Source organism: Daktulosphaira vitifoliae, unplaced genomic scaffold (genome assembly GCF_025091365.1).
Source record: "Daktulosphaira vitifoliae isolate Bord-2020 unplaced genomic scaffold, ASM2509136v1 Scaffold_5, whole genome shotgun sequence".
Lineage (NCBI taxonomy): Eukaryota > Metazoa > Arthropoda > Insecta > Hemiptera > Phylloxeridae > Daktulosphaira > Daktulosphaira vitifoliae.
In genome coordinates this window covers 6,486,444-6,499,794 of record NW_026099576.1, presented here as the reverse complement: position 1 = coordinate 6,499,794, position 13,351 = coordinate 6,486,444, and the positions used below count along the sequence as shown (strand labels likewise).

The 13,351-nt window shown below is 25.2% G+C and overlaps 1 protein-coding gene across 1 annotated transcript; it reads left to right on the top strand.

Annotated features, from left to right (window-relative positions):
• Nucleotides 1-1,070: 1,070 nt before the first annotated feature.
• On the top strand, nucleotides 1,071-11,499 carry LOC126906666 (uncharacterized). The gene is made up of 11 exons (XM_050687372.1): nucleotides 1,071-1,326; nucleotides 2,489-2,721; nucleotides 6,610-7,161; nucleotides 7,356-7,669; nucleotides 7,728-7,894; nucleotides 8,116-8,284; nucleotides 9,329-9,479; nucleotides 9,553-10,002; nucleotides 10,295-10,608; nucleotides 10,692-10,858; nucleotides 11,054-11,499. Exons 1-11 carry the CDS (start codon nucleotides 1,324-1,326, stop codon nucleotides 11,225-11,227), a joined length of 2,694 nt encoding a protein of 897 aa, XP_050543329.1. The 5' UTR covers nucleotides 1,071-1,323; the 3' UTR covers nucleotides 11,228-11,499.
• Nucleotides 11,500-13,351: the final 1,852 nt, after the last annotated feature.

Sequence of the window (13,351 nt, the reverse complement as noted above, 5' to 3'; positions counted from 1 at the left end):
AATTCTACTCCATTCCTTCCTGTCTTCTATTTTGCTTTTAATATCATCATAAAAAGTTCATAGGTCATAGGAAAATAAAAAAATAGCAATAATTATGAATTTTTTCATCTTATTAAGTTTTTTAAACATTCATAGTGATTATATTAACTAAAAATTGAATAAATAAAAAAATCAATGAAATCAATTTAGTATTTTTGGAATCATCATAAGATTTTTTATCGGTATAATAAAAATAATAACAACTTAACATAAATAAAAAAAATTATAGACAAAAATTCAGCTAAACCTTTTTTAATAATGTTGTAAAATTCTACATCAAAAATGAAACATAGAATGATTTTAAAATTTGCACAAATTATCATGACAATATAAACATAATTATGAAGTATTGAAAAAAATCATTATTTTTTAATTAAAAGTTTATGTTAAAAACAGTTACAAATACTAAAAATTTGGCTAAAATATTGATAGTAGAGAAAAACTAACAGTATATTTAGATTTGCGTCAAAAACTTATTAGAAAAAAAAAAATTTTCCAAAATATTTCATAACCCAAATATTATTGAGTGTTAATAGCTAAATTACATTATACTTTCTTTAACCAAAAAAACAACTAAAAACCCTGTACAAAATTATTATACTTATTTTATTCACCATATCATTTAATCAGGAAAATATCATGTGTCATCATTAAATAGGTTATGTAATACTTAATATCAAAATGTCCAAGGTTTTTTTTTGGAAATGTTAGCTCTGGGTATTCAATTATCAACAAGTTTTACTTAATTAGTGGAATTTGTTTTTAGAACGTTTTGATGAAAAAAGTGTATTTCACCGAAATAAAATAAATATTTAATAATTAAGATATGCTTTAAATCTTAGTGCTTCTAACGTTATCGTATAAAGTCCAATATGTAATCAAAAATTGTGAACATAACAGTAGGTAATACTATTTTATTGTTACTTGACCAAGACCTCTAATAATTGGATAGCCGATTACTGTTTTAAAAATAAAAGTTGATAAAAACATGTTTTTCAAGATTGTGGCTATAACTCAATGCTACTTATAAACAATTAATCACAGAAGTCTCAGTTCGCAGTATTCAGTTTAATATGACGCTAGCACGAGTGTAGTCTAAGGTTGGGTTAATACGTTTTTTAATATAATATTGACACTTTTATTTATAGAGTTGAATACTTACACATTGAAATTAACAGAATAAATTAAGTACTTAAAGATTTTTTTTTTTTGTAAATTACCTGTAGTAAATATTGTCTTGCAGAAATAATCTGTAAGACTGAATAAATATTTTCAATTTAAAGAATGGTAAGTACAATTATTATTATCTAAAAATGTAAAATTTTCAATCAATAAATTTTGCCAAATGTAGTTTACCTTCTATTTCAATTGTTTTGTTATGGAATCATCTAATAGGTTAATTATTTACATTTAAAGATTTCAATATTTATTAATTTTTTAATAACATATAATGTATTACGAAGTATGTGTTCAAAATAAAGTATTACCAAATAAATGATAAGGGTAAGATTTACTGTGTGCTCAATAAATAGTTATTTATAATAATAGAGGAAATTTTGACATATCATTTTTAGCGTTAATGCAAAAATTTGAATATATTGTTTTGTGTTGGTGTATTTTTTTATGCCTGTCCATAAAACAGGGCCCTTGATAACCTTTTTGAATACTCATCAAAACATTTTTTACTCTGTATCGCTATTTAGGCAAATTAAAAAAAAATTAAAATATCGCTAACATTTACGAAAAGTATCAAAATGCCGCGTTATCTATAAAAGTAATAAATCAGCAGTATTTTGATAAAAAAATTAATTTTAAATAAAACTTTTGTTTATAATAAAAAACTTATTAAATAAAAACATCAAATATTAAAATAATTTATTTTACCATACACAGAAAACAAACCAACATCTCAATATTAATCACATAAAATGCTATTTAAGGGATGTAAATTATTATTGTCTTACATCCGCCTAAAAATTGTCTGATAATCGTATCAAAACCCTTCAAATTTAAGGTTTTTTGATGTTTAAAAATAAACTTTATCTATTATTTTGAATTGTTCTATAAATTATGTAATTCATAGATGAAGATTGCTTTTGTATTCTTAATAATAGCATAGTATTATAATTACCTAGAAGTGACTATACATATTATAAAATTTAGATCCATATATTTATGAGTAACCCCAAATGAAACGAACCCACCGAGATTAAGTATGAATATATTTTTAAATAAAAGTGGATTTAAACGCGTTTATTTTAAATTAGACAGCACTTATAGAAAATAAGATAAATTGTATATCCATTCAATTTTATTAAAATATAAAGATGATTAAAACTTTTTGAAAGTAAAAAAAAAAATCCGTAATTTAATAGTTTAAATTGTCATACATATACTATGCATATCAAAATTCATTATTTTGTAAGTGTAATGAATTTTTTTTTTATAGGACGTAACTAGTAGAATCTTTTCTACAATCGTAATTACTGCTTTGCTTACATCTTCGACAAATGCACAGTTTGGATTTTTAGGCTCAATATTCTCTTCTGATGAAGAAATAGCTGTACCCGTCACAACACCAGCCCCTCCAGTACATAGCGATGATGGTTGTGTTTGTAAGCCTTTTAATCAATGTCCAACTTATGAATCTGATGAGGATGGTGTCAATCAAATTGATATAAGGTAAATGTAAAATGAAAAAATAATAAAAACCTAAAAAAATGTTCACTTTTGTTAATTAAAAAAAAAAAAAATTGTCTATATATTTGACTACTCTAAAATGTTTACATTTTTCTTTTATGTATATAATTTATACAAAAAATATTATATTAATATACAGATAATCATTAAGAGGGAGACAAGGAAGAAATATTATAAAAACAAAATTCGTTTGAATAATAGTAAAAAAATTTCCCATCCAAAACAAAATCTTAAATATGTATGGTTCATATTATAGTAACTCAAACTAAAAGGAAAATATTAGTATTATTAAAAAAATTATGTTGGGTTGAGAAATTCTGTATTAATTAAAATAATAAATCTTTCGGGGTATGAATACAAGACCCGAGTAGTAATTCGAGTTCATATAGGTTCTTTTAACATAGTAACAATGGTGCTGAACTCAGTTCAAAACCTGTTTATAGCACGGTTCAAAATGAAATTTGAATACGGATTTTAACAGGGGGTGAACTGAGATCTACAAAAGTTCATTAAGAGTTCATAGACCGTTCCTCGGTTCAACTATAAAAAGCTCTATAACAGTTCAATAGTCGTTTATTGGTTCAATAATAGCATGCTTAACGACAGTTCATTAATCGTTCATGAGTTCATTAGCAGTACGGTATTTATAGTAAATTTATAGATTTTGTATACATTCAAAATTTTATAATTTTAAAATAATATATTGTTTTACTATGTACACTATGCATCATCTGTATAAAAAATATTTATTATATGCGGATGATACACACGTACATATATATATATATATATATATAATATGATAACAAATTAGTCATTATTAAATGTAATTAGTAAACAATCTATACATACAATTTAATTAAAATTAATAATAATAGATAGTAATAATGTTGTTAGCAAATAGAAAATTAATTGAATAATAAAAAAAAGAAGGAATTCTATTTCTATGGTACTTTTGCATTATTATTGCCAAAATGCTTTAAAATATTGATTATTATGGTATTAAATGATCTTTCGTGATCAGGTATTGTGATTTTGGTCAGTTATAACATCTAAAAAAAAACACACACATTAAACTAGTAAATATATTTATATACAATATATAGAGGTTCAAAAATTAGGGAAAAGAGTTCCAATTGATCGTAATAATTGACCTATTTTTCTATATTTTTTTGAACATGTAGCATGAACATGAACATAATGTAATACATACAGGTAATATACTACAGATGGACGGAGGGTAGGCAAAATGTGCTGTATAAAAACAAGGGCGATTTCATATCGCTTCTGTGGGGATGTCACATTCCCCAAATTTTTATCAATGTCACAGGTAGTCGACATTTTTAGAATAAATTTTGAAATTTCGTACTCATAAAAGTGCATAAATGTATAAAATTCATTTCATACCTCCTAAAATTTACCACTAGGATCGCTTCTGTATAGAATATAAGTTGTTGCATCATCTTCATCTCTTTTTATCCAATGTTTATTTAACTGCAATTTAGAAAAGAATAAAAATATTGGTTGTATTTTATATGAATATGAATATTGTTGGTTATTAAAAGTATTTACATTTTATTGAGCTTTTGAGTTAAAAGTCAATGTGTAAAGTGAAAAACGGTAGTCTGGCATTTCTCTTGTCGCTATGATAATGTCGATTGTCTCGAAAAAAAATTCACAAAAAAAGTAAAACAATCGTTGTTGATTTGCAAAAATGTCACAGTAAATTAAATATCAAATTAAAATCGCGCGAACTAAAACTGTTGTTGTTCAGCGGTTACTGACACTTCTTGTTATTTCTCCTAACACTCGTTCGTTAAATTCGCGTTTTGTCTTAATGAATAGATCCTTTAGTCTTTTTTAATTTAATGTTTTTTTTTTATTAATTTATGAATTAAGCTATAATTTGTCTAATAGTAGTACAATTGAATAGAATCATATGAATGGTTTTAACCGTTATAATGATTATTCCATTAGGATATCATTATGAGTGCGTGCGCGCTTTTAATAAACTGAAATAATTAAGTGAACGGTATTTGAACTGAGAGCCAAATTACTATTTGCAACCCTGAACTTAAGTGGAACCTTACAATTATTTTGAACATTTAACGGTCCTAACTTTTACCAAAAATTGCTCGATTATTTATTGTACTTTCCTCGAACTTATTAAAAATTACACGGTTCATTAATGAACATTGAAATCTCCCAGCACTTGTGAGTTGCTCGATCCGACCGGGAATCAATATAATGCTACTCGGGGAGTTTCATAATAATGATGTAAATGATAGAAAAATGTAATGATCATTATTTATTAATTTAAAAATTATTGTTATTAATTATCACTTTCTTTAATATCAATAATGCCACGAGTTAATCAAATATATGTATGATAGGTTTAATAGAAGCACCTTAAGTATCTATCCAGAGTAGTATAACGGCTAAATATTAACCTCTAACTAATTGGGCTTCTGAAATAGACACATATCAAAGATTAACTCGTTAAATTTTACTCTGTTTAAACATTATTGATCTTGAATATTTAATTCAATTAATATTTTATTTTTAATAATTAGTTGATTTTTCTTTGTCCCTACTTAATTAATGTACTCAGAATTACTTTGAACTTAAAAAATTTTGGTGTAATATTAATATTTACTTTGTTATTTTCAGTGAATATTTCGTAATCAGTGTTTTAAATTAACTTGTTTTTCATTGTTTAATGTAAAATTTACATTAAACAATGTAATCAGTCGAACTCACATTAAATGTGAATGTGACTGATTATTTCTTGCATATATGTATAATTGATAATTTGTAAGAACAGTCCGAAAATTTAGAGCAAACTGAAAGGGTTATAAATGTGTTTTAGGATTTCTACAGGAAATTTAAGTTGTTAATATATGAACAAATTGCCAATAACTTAATAACTGTTATCTCTTTATTAGTCAGTTGTTTAAGTATTACAGATTATTTTAAAAAGTAATTACATAAATTCACATTAAGTTATATTTCTTATGATAATGTAAAAAAATCTAATAAATCATATATGGTTAATAAATAATGGGCAGTGTATGTATCATAACAATATCAATAAAATTATCGTTATTTCATAGCCCTCAAAGACTTTTTATCAAATAAATAATTTTTTACTAAAATAATATGTCTGGTCTAAAAGGGTTAAAATATATTTAGTGATGTAGAAATAAGTTTATCTCTACATAACTACTAATATTATATTAAATGAAAAGTACAGTAAATAGGAATAGTATTATTAAGAGCATAATGCATTTAATCTTATAAATTTACGGTTACCACTTACCTATATAGTTATAAAAATGTAAGTGTATATTATTTATTATGATTAAAATTTATATCAGGACTTAAATTATGGAAGGCACTAGAGGACTCAGTCTTCTAACCTTTATCTATGGCCAGCTAGCGTCTCCTTTTAAATATAATTGAAATATTTGTAATTTTATCGATAGATAAAACGTTCAATATAGTAAAGATATTTAGTCCTTTTGTGTTTTATGTTTCTTTAAGCCCAAACCTACAGTTGAGGAGTGCATCCTATGAATGTAACTTAAAAAAATTGTGTATGAGGGCTACAGTCAATCTATTTCATAAGTTTAAATATTTGTGCTTCCCTACCATATTGCTTTATCTTCCTCCCTTCTCCAAAAATTATGTTTATTGGAGGGACTAATTTGTTTTTATGAAGATTAAACCCCTTACAGTCCCCATTCAAACTAATTATGCTCTTTGTCAAAATATCCAAAATCCGCCACTGATTTTTACTTGTATTATAAACTCTAGTTACTTATTAAAAAAATTGAAATTATTGAAATTATTTTCTTTTTATTTGCTTAGGAATAATTTTGGCCCATGTCCAAGCTATTTAGAAGTTTGCTGTAATGAAACTAGTAGCACAGGTCAAGGAGAGAAAAATAACGGGAATTCAGGCTACAACACAAATTCCAACAATAACTTTAATACAAATTCTGGATCGTATGGACAAGGAGAAAATAATAATAATAACAATTATAATAACAATAATAATAACAATGATAATTATAATAATAATAATAATAATAATAATAATAATAATAATAATAATGATAATTATAATAATAATAATGATAATAATAATCAACATACAAATGGTGGTTACAGCACCTCTTCACCAAATACTTATGAAACTAACCGTGATACACAAACTTGTGGAATTTGGAATAAAAATGGAGTTGGTTTTAGAATAACTAACGCTATTAATAGTGAATCGCAATATGCAGAGTATCCTTCAATGATAGCAATATTTAGAGAAGAAAATCCATTATTTGGAGAAAAAAAATTATTTTATCATTGTGGAGGATCATTAATCAAGCCAAATGTTGTTTTAACATCAGCTCATTGTGTTATTCAGTTAGTAAATATATATTTTTTAATTTTATTTTTTAATAATTATATTAATTTAAATTGTAATAGCTAAAGGCTAATTTTTAATTTTATTATTAATTTTTTTGTATTAAAAAAACTATGTTAATTCAAAATTAAATAGTTTTTAGAAATTATAAGTGGATGTTGTTGATTAATAATTAAATAAAATTTTTTTTTAGAAAAGAGCCATCATCAATAGTATTACGAGCAGGTGAATGGGATTTGCAAACTGAAAAAGAAATTTATATGCATCAAGATCGTCATGCACGCAAAATTATTACTCATCCAAAATATTATGCTGGAGGTCTTCACAACGATATAGCTCTAGTTTTCACTGACGAGGCATTCTTACTACAAGAAACTGTCAAAACTATATGCTTACCAAAACAAAATCAAAACTTTGATCGTGCGTACTGTTATTCTAGTGGTTGGGGTAAAGAAATATTTACTAACAACTATACTATTACTCAAACAACTGATGCAGGAACAACAAGTATGACACACGTCTTCCTAATATATTGCGATTTAATATAATATAAATACTCTTTTAGATATTGTTGGTCATTATCAAGTAAGTATTTTGAAGAAAGTAGAACTACCGATTGTGGAAAAAAATGCTTGTGAAGATGCTCTTAGGAGTACAAGACTTGGACCAAAGTTCAGATTGCATGAAAGTTTCATTTGTGCCGGTGGCGAAGAAGGAAAAGACACATGCAAAGTAAATATATGTGTATTTAAATATTATGATATATTTAAAGATGCACTCTGGTTACTTCCATAAAATGTTAAAAAAGTATTATAATTTAAGTAGTTGTTTTTTCGTTTGATTATACCTTTTATTACCTATGTTCATATTATCTAACCAATTTTTTAATTAAAATTTGATATTAAGTATGATTAATTTAGTATTTGACACATCGATTTAATATTATTATTTAGGGTGATGGAGGAAGTCCATTGATGTGTCCATCTGAAGAAGATTCTAATCACCTGGTACAGGCTGGTATAGTGGCCTGGGGAGTAGGATGTGGCATTTACAAGATACCAGCTGCTTATGTAAACGTTGCTCATTTCAGAGATTGGATTGACGATGAAATATCTGCTAACAGTTAATAAATTTATAGTATTATCTATTCGTATTTTTTATAATAGTGATATTTTTTTTTTTGCTGATTTTTAAAAGTAATATTTATATACCGCTAGACAATTGATAACCTTAAATAAATAGTTAAAAAACGTTTAGTTGACTTTAATTTAACTAAATTGTTGTAATTTTCTAATAATAAATTAATTAAACAAAAATAATATTCAGATGTTATGATTTATAGTTGTATGAAAAATATTATCTTAAATAAACAGGTTCATATTTCCCATTGAGCACATTAGACAACTGCTTATGCATTTATTAGGTGCCTCAGATTTTTATATCTAACATTTTTTAAAAATATAATATAGAAATTTCGCTGAATAAAATATAAAATAAGGGGCCACAATTTTAATCTTGTCTTTGGCCTCAAAATATCTAAATGAGGCTCTTCAAATAAACCTTACACAAAAATTTATTATACTAATCAAATAAAGTACATTATAACATAGTGATCACGTATTGAGTTAAGTAATTCTTCTGTGATTTAAGTTACACAGGTGACTCGAATAACGAGAGTTATGTTTTGTTCTGTATCATAAAAACACTACACTATTTGATTTATTTAAAAACTAATACCATAAAAATATTAATGAATTCAATTACTTTTATTCTAAGGATTTTTTGACATAAGATCTAAAAAAAGTTAAATAGTTTTTGAGTGTAATTGAATGTGATAGCTACAGAAGAAAAACATTGTTTATAATAAAATGTTGAAAAACATTAGCATTTTCATTGATATTATGTTATTCGCTAAAATTGCATAATAAATAATGCTATTATTTACTTTACTATGTTTGTAACAACAAAGAAGAATAAGAATAGACATATTGTCAAGTGCGAGTTTTAAAAAGCTACTTATTGTAAGTTATAAGTTACTAGTTAAAATTATTTTAGTAAATTATTAAGTGTAGTGTTTTTATATATAGGATAAAGCTTTGAGAGTCACGTGTATAGCTATGATTACAGAGCTGTTTACTTCTGCATATGCAAAGTTCGGGTTTTTAGGCTATTTGACCTCATCTGATAAGGAAATGTCAGTAGTGAATCCAACATCTCAGCTAGAAGTTAATAATGAACAAGGTTGTACGTGTAAACCTTTCAATCAATGTCCAACTTTTGTATCTGATGAAGATGGGCTTAATCAAATTGATATTAGGTGATATGTTTTATAATAGAAAACATATTATATTAATTGAAAAAGTCAACTATATTTTTTAAATAACTTTCAGGAATAATTTTGGTCCATGCCCGAGCTATTTAGACGTTTGTTGCAATGAAACAAGTCTAGGGCAACATGAAAAAAATACTATTATTACAGGATCAAATACTAACAATAACTTAAATTCAAATTATGATGGATTACATGGATCCAATAATAACTATGGAAATGGAGAATACAATAATAGTAATACATTTTCATACGGCCAATCTACTTCCTCAACGAATAAATATGAGATTATTAATGATCAAGAGCGATGTGGTAATTGGAATAAAAAAGGATTAGGATTCAAAGTTGTTAATGCTATAAATGGAGAATCTCAATACGCTGAATTCCCTTCAATGATAGCAATATTTAGAGAGGAAATTACAAATTCTGGAGAAAAAAATCTTTTTTATAAATGCGGAGGATCATTAATAACACAAAGGGTTGTATTAACGGCGGCTCATTGTGTATTTCAGTAAGAAAATATTGACTACCAAATGTATAACATTAATTGTAAAAAAAATTAATTTAAGTCCTAAGTAACTATATTTAAAAAAGAGAAGACATTATTGTAACAATATAAAACACTTCTTAAATATATATATTTATTATGTATCAGTTTATTCATTAAAAATTGATGTAAAAATCGATTTTTTTTTTTAATTAAATTAAATTATTTTAATACTTATAAAAAATATTATAATTTATATTACTACTTATTGACTAATTGATTAATTAATTTATTTATTGAAAATCACTATTATTAGAAAAGAACCCTCAACAATAGTTGCCAGAGCAGGTGATTGGGATTTACAAACTGAAAAAGAAATTTATTTACATCAAAACCGTTACGCACGCAAAATTGTCATTCATGAAAATTATTATGCTCCAGGACTTCATAATGACATAGCTTTATTATTCTTAGATGAACCATTCACTTTACAAGACACTGTTAAAACTATGTGTTTACCAAAACAAAATCAAATATTTGATCATTCATTTTGTTTTTCAAGTGGATGGGGAAAAGGAGTGTCTTTTAACAATTATACAATAATAAGAAAAACCAAGGAAGGCACAATAAGTAATAAAAGCTATGTTGTTTATATTTTTTTATGCAAAATTAATGCTAAACTAGATTTTTATGACTATTTAATTATTTTTAAGATGATATTGGCAAATATCAAGTGAGTATATTAAAAAAAGTTGAGTTACCAATTATTCCAAGTGATATCTGCGAAGAAGCTTTACGTGCAACAAGACTGGGTCTTAAATTTAAGCTACATAAAAGTTTCATTTGTGCCGGTGGTGAAAAAGGAGCAGATACTTGCAGAGTAATAAAATAATAATTTTAATTTTTTAATGTTCATAAGCCAAATAAAATTTTTTATACTTCTTAATATAGTGTGATGATATAGAAATTGCCTATAAGGATAAAATTTCTTTAGCACACTATTTTAAGATTGTTTAATTTATAAAGAACAATTAATTCAAATCATCGATTTAATATTTATTTCATTATTATTAAGGGTGATGGCGGAAGTCCATTAATGTGTCCATCTGAAGAAGATCCAAATTATTTGGTACAAGCAGGAATTGTTTCTTGGGGTATAAGTTGTGGGGTAGACAAAGTACCCGCAGCTTATGTGAATGTAGCCCATTTCCGAGATTGGATTGATTCAAAAATAAAAATTAACAGTTAATTCTAACTATTTCCTAAACAATAAAAATAAGTTAAAAATGTTTAATATATATATATATATTTAGAATTACATGTATTTATTTAATTAAATGATCGCAAATATAGTTGTAATAATTAAAATAGATTTAAAAAAAAAGGTTGATTATTATTATCTGTCATAATCATACAATAATTATTTTTAATAAATTAATTTTTTTATGTAATTCCTTCAAAAAATTTCTATTTAAATAACTGTTAATGATAATGATTTTATATAAAAAATTAAGAATTTTATTTTTTTCTTTGTATATTTTTTGTTATGTAAAAATATTTAAACGGTAAAAGAACATCATTTTAGGCCCCCTTTTTTTAATCAACAAATACGAGTTTAATATAATATAATACTAGTTAAAATATTAACCAAAATGCACGTTATTTAAAAAACAGTCATTATTTTACGCTATTTTATTAGTAAAAACATTTGTTATGACTACGCCTTTAATTTTTATCTTTCAACAGTAGAATCTTTTTTTTTTTTTGTGTAAGGGAATAGATGTAACGGAAGATTTAGTTTTCTAGTATTTTGCTAGAATTTTTATTTAAAATTCACCTACGATGCGTTTTCAGTTTACTGCAAATTAAAACCAAATTAAAAAAGTCCCCTATCACAAAATTAGCATTTCCTAAAAAAATAGAACGCATTTCTTGGTTTGGTCATACAAAAATTAATAAAATTCATGTTGTAATTTTTAACAATTTTATTGTTGTCAAAATTATAATTTTAAAATAATTCAGAAAATATAGTATTTTGTTGGATAATTATAGATATCAAAATTTATTTATATACGTCTGTAGATAACGAAAATGATTGCAATGATCGCTGACGATGATTTTCATAGATCTTATAATATAAGGTCTATGATAATACTTATCATTCTATGAAAATTATTCATAGATCATAGTAACTTATACGTTTATAGTTGTGACCGTACTGCTTTGTTCCTCCAGACATTATGTCTCTTTAATACTTTTTAAGTGGGTAGCATTACTGGTAACAGTGATTTTAGCTTTGATGCGAAGCTAAGAAGGTATTAACTTTACCATGATGAGTTTTTTTTATTAATATGTATAAAATAATTTTTATTTATGACACTTATGCAAAACTGAGATCACAAAATTTTGTTTTTAAGATTTTTAATCATTTGTAACCAAGAGATTGTTATCTGATATGCAAAAAAAAAAAATATCCAGTCAATTTTATCGGGACAGTTTATTTTTGCACTTTAAAAATATCAATTTTCATAAGACAACAATGCAACTTTAGATTCGGTGCGAAGCTGAGAAGGTATTAATTTTACTATGATGTGTTTTTTTTGTGTGTTACCACATTTTCTTAGCTTTCACCGAACCAATTTCTTTCAACGATACGTCAAAAGATCACAAATCGTATTTAGTCGAAGACATTACCCTCAAAAATTGAAAAAATTTCTCTCGTTGCCTGTAAATGGGGTAAATCTCCAAAGAATTAAAGTTTTTAAAATGCTAATTTTTGACATTGTTTAAATTTTTTTTAATTAAACTGCCATAACTTTTTTAAAAATGACCAAATCAATATAACCTTTTTTTTATAGATTCATGATATCCTTACCTACCATTTGTTAAATTTTTTTTATAAATCTGACCCTTTACCTGTCCACAGGGAAGGATTTAAAATGACAACTTTTTCATAAAAAATTAACTTTTTAAAGTGTTCCGGAAACTCTGACACTTTTTATACATTTTAAACTAAAGCTAATGTAATATACTGTATTATGAAAAAAAAAATCGGATGTGTTAAAGCTTTCATGGATTGTCTTGTTGCTTGAATAATTGTTGCTTGTGAACATGGATATATCCTCAAGCAAAAAAAATCGGACTTATTTTGTTTTCGCGATGAAAATGGCTACTGAATGCTATTTTAGTGTGAAAATTGTCGATTTTGTATTTTACATTTTTAACTTTATAATGCCATAACTTATTGAAAAGTGTATGGATCAATACAATTTTTTTATGAGAAATACTATTTATATACTTCTTTTATTGGACGTACTTTTTTTAAAAATAACATCATTTCTTTTTATATATTATAAATGTATATATATTCATA

What these genes read in the sequence shown, in the direction of transcription:
- LOC126906666 (XM_050687372.1), top strand. An exon ending in AACTGATGCAGGAACAACAA is followed by an intron (nt 7,670 to 7,727) that starts GTATGACACACG and finishes ATACTCTTTTAG; the next exon opens with ATATTGTTGGTCATTATCAA. An exon ending in CTTAATCAAATTGATATTAG is followed by an intron (nt 9,480 to 9,552) that starts GTGATATGTTTT and finishes AATAACTTTCAG; the next exon opens with GAATAATTTTGGTCCATGCC.